The sequence below is a fragment of the Triticum dicoccoides genome, chromosome 6A (genome assembly GCF_002162155.2).
Source record: "Triticum dicoccoides isolate Atlit2015 ecotype Zavitan chromosome 6A, WEW_v2.0, whole genome shotgun sequence".
NCBI lineage: Eukaryota > Viridiplantae > Streptophyta > Magnoliopsida > Poales > Poaceae > Triticum > Triticum dicoccoides.
The window spans coordinates 174,972,139-174,979,633 of NC_041390.1; the positions used below are offsets into that span (position 1 = coordinate 174,972,139).

The following is a 7,495-nucleotide window of genomic DNA, read 5'->3' on the forward strand; positions in this document are numbered from 1 at the left end:
GGCACGCGACGTTCACACCTTCCACCAAAGGAGACGCCCGTCGGACCGCCGGGTTTCCGGGCGACTCCGCATGGGGCCCATCGTTAGTCCGACGTGATGGACGCGCCCGGGCGCCCTCATATTCATCCTATATTTGGGCTGTATATGAGGGGTGCCGGTCAGCCCAGGCATTTGAGGAGCCCGTCTGGGTCGCATTTGCGTGACTGTGTCATCCACCCAGACGTTTGAGGTGGATTTGAGGCGCCATGCTGTAGTAGTAGAGGCCTCTCACCACGCCTATCCCGAGGCCGCTTCACATTCTTTAAAAATCAAGATGCCGTTAAAAATTAAAGTATTTATGTGATTTGTGCATAAGAGAGTAATTTTGATAAAGAATAACTTAGCAAAGCATAGTTGGGTTGATAGTAAACGGTGTGACTTCTGTGATCACAATGAATCAAAACAACGATACTGTGGTGGACCATTCATGCGTCCTTCAATGTTCTCCCCCCACCACTTTATCGAATTTATTTGGGGCATAGTTAAATAGGGTAGAGTCTAAGATGACAGTACATATTCAAGAAGAAATGTGTACATTACTTTGGACCATTTGAAATTGCCGTCTTCTTTAACAGACAAACAATCATCAATTTTTTATAGTATCTTCAGGGCATCGATATGGATCCATATGTGGTCGTTACTCAATCATGCGCAGCATAGGAACTTTATGAATATTGGGTGCAACCAATAAAAAATGGTTGCACAGAATACTTGGAACCGGTTTGGATGACGGACCAACAATAGCATAGGTGTCTAGTCATCTTACCCTATTTTCGCCGGTTGTGACAACTTTTTTAGAGTTTTGTCAGATTATTTGAGACCATGTTTTGAACCTCACACAATTTTTAATAAAATGAGTGTGTGCATCGTGAGATGGAGATGCAGTACAAAATCCATAAAATCGACGGCATAATCCCAAGTTTAGAGTTACACTGATCTCATCCAGCGGTTGATGGATCGCTACCAACCACACGGCTCTCGAGCAGCAGGAGCCGGCCTGCGGAGCTCGCTCTCGCTGTGGGCGAAGCGGCAGCCGTCGCCATACGTGCAGGACCCTCTGGCGAAGTGCGCGCACAGCCTGGTCTTGACGCCGTTATATCGCCCTCCGCCGGGCACCGGCAGATGCTCCCAGACCATGGCGCTGGCGTGCCTGATTTGCTCTGGCGTGCCCTCCAGCTCCACGTTCTTCAGGCCGGCGTCCCGCTCGTGGTCGCGAATGCGCAGCCTGGCGCCGCTGGCCCGGGATATCTCCCTTATGGTCGCTCCGCTCCGCCCGATGATAGCGCCTGCGAGGGACGCGTCCACGCTGATCTTGGCCGTCGCCCAAGCGCCGAAGCTCGCCGGAGCTGCGCTGGAAGGCGTCGGCGCTCTGAGTGCATGGTCACCGGTGGGGCTTGGTTGGTCCATGCCCATGGGCGGTAGCGTTGGATTGAGCATGGCAAGCTCGTTCTGGTCTTGTGCTGTAGCTGGGCCACTCGGAATGCTCGTTTCTGCGACGGCCTGGGAGCCGGCCGGAATGTCGTGGATGAAGTGGCAGTTGGAGCCAAAGCGGCAGCCTGCGGTGCTGCACGATGGGGGACAAGAAAGTGATCAGATCTGTACTGATGCCGAAATCAGGGAAGCTGGTGGTTAAGTAACTAGCTGGACACTACAATCAGAGGGAATGCAAACAACAAATTCGGCAAACTTGAGAGCCATCAACCCATCCATACAATTCATCTCATCCAACTCGCACGCCATGTTCATTTAACGCTGTCCCAGAAAGGCTGAAAGAGGTTACCTGAAGAACCTGACGCATGGCTTGGATTTGCTTCCTGCGCCTGCTTCAAACGCCTCCGGCTCTGCTACACCAAAACGACCAATCATGCGGTTCCAAGTTAATAGTACGATGGTAATACTGTTAGAAATAATCTTGATTTAGTGTCAAGTAATTAGATTAGCCAAATCATTAGTATATCGGGCAAGATTGCATGTTGTGTCCGGGTACGAGTACTAGTCCTAGGCATAGTAGGTTTTGCTTAGACGTGAGTAGTTTCGTGTAGGAGTCGGTCATGTAGTCCAATGATGAGTCGTTGTTAGCCGTGTGTGTTGAGTCCGGCCAAGGTTAGAGCCCGGATGATACTATAGGTTAGTTCGTGTCCGTGTAGTCTTAGAAGTTGTCCAAGGGTCGGCTGCTGGCGCATATATATATATATATATATATATATATATATATATATATATATATATATATATAAGGCTGACGTGAGTTTTGTATCGTGGTGAGAAAAAGGAGAAATAAAGAAAAAAGAACAAGGAACGACAGGTGCCTTTGGCTAAAAGTTTTTGAGCGTGCGTGTTTGTCTACTTCGATGCGTGAAGTTGCTGGGTGGTGCAGCAACGAGGAGGATCAGGCGATCGTCGTTCGGAAGCGACAAAAGGAGGGAGACGACAGGTTGTCGTCAGCAAGGTGGCGGAAGGAGATCGTTGATGTGCGAGGTGGTGCCAAGGTGCGGTGCTGGAGCTCATCAAGATCGTCATCCGGGGAGTCGGATGAGTCAAGGAGTCGTGCGAGTTTGCACGGTCAGTTGTCGTTGCGTTAGTGAGTCGTCGTCGTGTCCAAGTGCTCGTCTTGGTGATGATTCGTTGGAGTGGATGCAGTGTGCACGGTGTTCCGTGAGTTATGTCCATGTCCTCGTGGAGCGTCCTGGTTGCGGTCAGTGTGGATTCGGTGTGATGCCGAAGGCGGATGATGGTAGGCGAAGCCATCGTAAAGCGAGGAGGTGTGCAAGCAGTGGAGAGTGGATCTATTGCAAGCAAGTACAAGGAGTATGGTGCGGACCGAGTGCAAGGCAGCGGCCAAGCAATGGCGGTGGCACAACATGGCAGCAAAGGAGAGGCGCTGCCTGTTTCCAGGCGGGTCATACTCAGTGTACGGATATGACAGTTGAAGATCAAGCTCGTCGTGTAGTGGGACAGTGACCAGTTAAGTTGTACGACGCGAAGATTGATGATGTGTCCAGTTTTGCACGTTGCACGCGTAGATGTGACCGTGTGGGCTGGTAGTCCGGTCATACGTTAGAGCTTGAGTCGACAAGTCGTGAATCTACAACGAGTCAAGATCAGAGCAAGCACATGTGAAAGATGAGGAATCAAGATTAGAGGGAGATTGTTAGAAATAATCTTGATTTAGTGTCAAGTAATTAGATTAGCCAAATCATTAGTATATCCGGCAAGATTGCATGTTGTGTCCGGGTACGAGTACTAGTCCTAGGCATAGTAGGTTTTGCTTAGATGTGAGTAGTATCGTGTAGGAGTCGGTCATGTAGTCCAATGATGAGTCGTTGTTAGCCATGTGTGTTGAGTCCGGCCAAGGTTAGAGCCCGGATGATACTATAGGTTTTATATACACACACGCCAGCAGCCGACCCTTGGACAACTTCTAAGACTACACGGACACGAACTAACCTATAGTATCATCCGGGCTCTAACCTTGTACGGATATGCACAGGGCTGACGTGAGTTTTGTATCGTGGTGAGAAAAAGGAGAAATAAAGAAAAAAAACAAGGCATGACAGGTGCCTTTAGCTAAAAAAATTTGAGCGTGCGTATTTATCTATTTTGATGTGACCGATCCTGTGGGCGAATTCCAACAAATACATGGAAAATCTGGAGACGAAAGGAGCAACCTAGTTTCACCACTCGACTGACCTCCAGGTGCTCTTCCAGCCGAGCGGCCAGCCAGAATTTGGGAAGGAACCAACAGTGCGGCGTCATCGGGGTGCTTGGACAAGTCGGCGTCGGCGGGCAGCAGCTTGCATGCCTCCAAGCTGCCGACGGCAAGCAGGAGCTCTCTCGAGTACGTCATCTTCTCCATCCGCCTCGCGATGACGGCATCCCTCTCCTCCTCCTCCCTTGCAACGATCGGCCGGTCAGAATAATCGCATAAGTCGAGAAGGAATTAACCACGCGCATGCCTCCGTCAGTCGGCAGGCCGCACGACGGTCGCTGCACGAACGAGCGTAGCGTACCTCGGCATAGTGGCGTCATCACGAGGCGCCGAGGACGAGCTCATCTCGCCGGCGGCGGAAATTTTCAGCCTAATACATCTACTGCGGTTCACTGAATCTCTACAGTACGAGCCAAGCCGCACTATGTATATAATCCGAGGTGGGGGAGGCCAGTGGACGTACGGCCGGCGACGCCCCTCCTATGCTGCCATGCTGGGGAGCGTTACTGGTAATTGAATGGATTGACTAATGCATCCAGGAACGAGGCGTCGATTGAGACGTTGATCCGTGGCGACGATTGGCTGGTGCAACTGGTTCGACCGCTGCATGCGCGAGATGCAGCGAGCTTCTTCAACTCCCCAGGCTTATTAATGTGCGAGCAGATCACAAACTTTGAGAACGCAGATTAAAGGCGTGTTTGGTTGCTTGCATGAGGCCTATTAGACCCGCGCTGGAAAAAAACAAGCTGTTTGATTGGTTTTATACACTGTTGGGTCTGCATGGCACGATGATTAAAGCACTTTTGGGCCTAGCTCCCTGAGAACGCTCGAATCGGCGGTTTCTCCAGACTCGGCCCGTACGGTGCACGTGGGCGGCGGCGGCTGCACGCGCGCGGCCACGCTCGAGAAGCTGCGTTGCTTCCCGAAGCGCCGGCAGTTATTAGCCTTCGCCGTCAGGGACTAGGGTCGGGGCACCTCCTTCCTAAGTACTATCGAGTCTGCTTTATGGTTTATGCGTTGAACTGTTTGAACTATCGTTATGATGTGTGGTACTATGCTATCTGAACTATGTTGTTAAGTAGTTGATGCTTTGTTTATACTCTGCTCTGCTTATGATGTGTGGTACATGGTTGTGCTGAAGTGTACTGGTAACCTCACTAACTAGCCAAAAAGGTTATCACACACCAGACGTTGCATACAACCAAACATCATGCCTTGGGTTTATCCACTAACATGCAGGCAACCAAACACCAGACAGTGTGGTTCAGCCCATGCAGACAATCAAACAACTTGCAGATGATGCATTTGAGGCTACATTTGCGTAGCTGGACTAAGTTGAGAAGGCTATGCAATGCAGCTACTGTAGACTACGGCACCCAAACACGCCCCAAGAGTCCGAGCCTCTATGGTCAGTGTTGCGACTCTGCAACTCAACATGTCTCCCCCGGCCTCGGCAACATCACGCGGAGGTTAAGTTTTCAACATGAAAGTTCAGAGGCCGACTTGGAGTATATCAAGTTCAAGTTCAGGTTTCAACATGAAAGTTCAGATGCCGACTTGCCGGAAATGAAACATGTCAAGCTTTCTACTAATAAAAACCACAAAAGGCTGATAGAAGTCATGACAGATATGAAATCCATAAAATCGATGGCATTATCCCAAGGACAGTCAGAGAATAAATCTTCAGCCCTCAAAGGTTCACAGTTACACTCACCCGCAAAAAAAAGGGGGTTCACAGTTACACTGACTAATGGGTGGGTAGATCAACCTCACGCGGCAGCCGATTTGCGCAGCTCGTTCTCGCCATGGGCAAAGTGGCATCTGTCGCCAAACGTGCACGATCCTTTCGTGAAGTTGTCGCACAGCTTGGTCTTGAAGTTGCTTCCCTGCTCACCGCCGCCGCCGCCGCGGTGAGATCCTCCAGCCGGATGGCCAGCTTGGCCCCAGTGACTCCGGATATCTGCTTTGTGTTGACTCCACCCCGCCCGATGATGCCACCTACGAGGGACGCATCGACACTGACCTTGGCTGTGGAAGAAGCCCCGAAGCCTGTTGGGGTGGTCATGGCAGGGCCGGGCATTGCCGGAGGTCCAAAGTGGCCGATGGGCCTTGTTCCCATACGGGGTGGCATGGAATTGTTGATGAACGTGTGCTTGCCGAGCTCCCTCTCACCATGTGCAAAGTGGCACTTGTCACCCCATTTGCATCCCTCCGCAGTGTTATACTTGTTGCACAATTTAGTCTTGACAGTTGGTGTAGGTTGGCCATCTGGAACAGCAGATCCTGCGGGCATTCTTCCTTGGGGTTGTGCAAATGCTTGGCCACCCAGGTTGCTCATCTTTGCAACAGCCTGGTGGCCACCGGGGAAGTAATGGAGGAAATGGCAACCCTCACCAAAGGGGCAACCAGTACTACTGTACAACGGGAATAAGATGTGGGTAAGTAACTTAATTAGCAAAACAATTCATTTAAGCACAACTGATATTGACTAGGAGGATTCAGACATGAGAATTCATAAGCCACAAGGCTCATGAACATGATTACAGGTGTTGATAGCATCTGCAGAACAATAAACATTATAGGGCAAACTTTGCTGAACACAGGAGACATTGTGGGCTACAATCCAAATGCATAGAAGAAAAGTTCTACAGTGACTGATGTTCTGATATAGAATGGACCTAATTACATTTTTGAATATTTGTTGATAATAGTCATTTCTTGGTGTTGGCTCATTCTGCATCACCAAATCATAGGCAGTTTGGTGGACAAGAAACTATTAATGTGTCTTTCAGCAAAAGAAAAAATGAACAGTTCCATAGTCAACATTGTCAGTTTCGTCAAAGTACTTAAATACTGATGTTTGTTGAACGTCTATTTCAGGAAGGCTCTCTTACAGATCATAAGTTCAAATTTTGTTACTCCCTCATGATTAAGTATCACAAGCTTGTGATGCTTCAGTGACTCAACAAGAAACTGTTGATGGACATATAATTTTAAACCATACAGTAAAACTATTCATGCATGTACCAAATGTTCGAATAAATAGTATATATCAAGAAGGATATATGTGGCAGAATTTCAGGTGTCCAACTCATATATTCAATCTTCGTTTCTCTCAATTCGATAAGAGGTTGTATCATGGTATGACTGGCTGGTTGTTCGTCTGAAAAGCAGTTACATATCCTTATACTGTTCTTGCACTCTCACATATTCAGAAGCGATTTTGCACAACACGTGCACATTCTAATTTTTACTCCAGTGGAAGTTCTTAGAGCATCTCCAATAGAAGATGCAGATTTGGAGATGTAAAAATTTACATATTCAAAAAGTGCCTTTTACATCTCCAAAAAAGAGACAGCTCCAACAGATGATGGAAATTGGTGATGTAAAAGTGCAATTCCAATAGATGATGCAATGTAAAACTAGAATTGGGGCAACTGAGCGGCCGCGGCCGAAATGCGGCGTTTGAATCGGGGCGGCGGCCGTGGGGCAAAAGCTATGCGACGGGGCGGCGGTGGGTGCAGGGGCTAGGCGGAGGCGGATGAGCGGCGGTGGAGCGGTGAAAAATACGGTCGATTTGCAGCGCACGGGCAGAGCGTGGTGCGGTGGTGGCTGGGCAGGTGCTTGGCGGTTGGTTGGTGGCTGGGTGGGTGCTTGGCGGTCGGGTGGTGGCTGCAGCGACGGCGGCGGGGACGAACTGGGCAGCAGCGGAAAATACGTCCGATTTGCGGCGTGCGAGCGGAGCGG

At 49.6% G+C, this 7,495-nt stretch overlaps 1 protein-coding gene across 1 annotated transcript; it reads right to left on the reverse strand.

Annotated features, from left to right (window-relative positions):
• Positions 1-999: 999 nt before the first annotated feature.
• On the reverse strand, positions 1,000-3,886 carry LOC119316484 (zinc finger CCCH domain-containing protein 14-like). The gene is made up of 3 exons (XM_037590807.1): positions 3,679-3,886; positions 1,820-1,883; positions 1,000-1,603 (listed from the first exon to the last, which is right to left on the reverse strand). The coding sequence occupies exons 1-3, from the start codon at positions 3,884-3,886 to the stop codon at positions 1,000-1,002; spliced, it is 876 nt and encodes a 291-aa protein (XP_037446704.1).
• Between the last annotated feature and the right edge of the window lie 3,609 nt (positions 3,887-7,495).

What these genes read in the sequence shown, in the direction of transcription:
- LOC119316484 (XM_037590807.1), bottom strand. Translation starts at nt 3,886, where the DNA reads ATGACGTACTCGAGAGAGCTCCTGCTTGCCGTCGGCAGCTTGGAGGCA. An exon ending in TTCGTCTCCAGATTTTCCAT is followed by an intron (nt 1,884 to 3,678) that starts GTATTTGTTGGA and finishes GTTTTGGTGTAG; the next exon opens with CAGAGCCGGAGGCGTTTGAA. An exon ending in CCATGCGTCAGGTTCTTCAG is followed by an intron (nt 1,604 to 1,819) that starts GTAACCTCTTTC and finishes CCCATCGTGCAG; the next exon opens with CACCGCAGGCTGCCGCTTTG.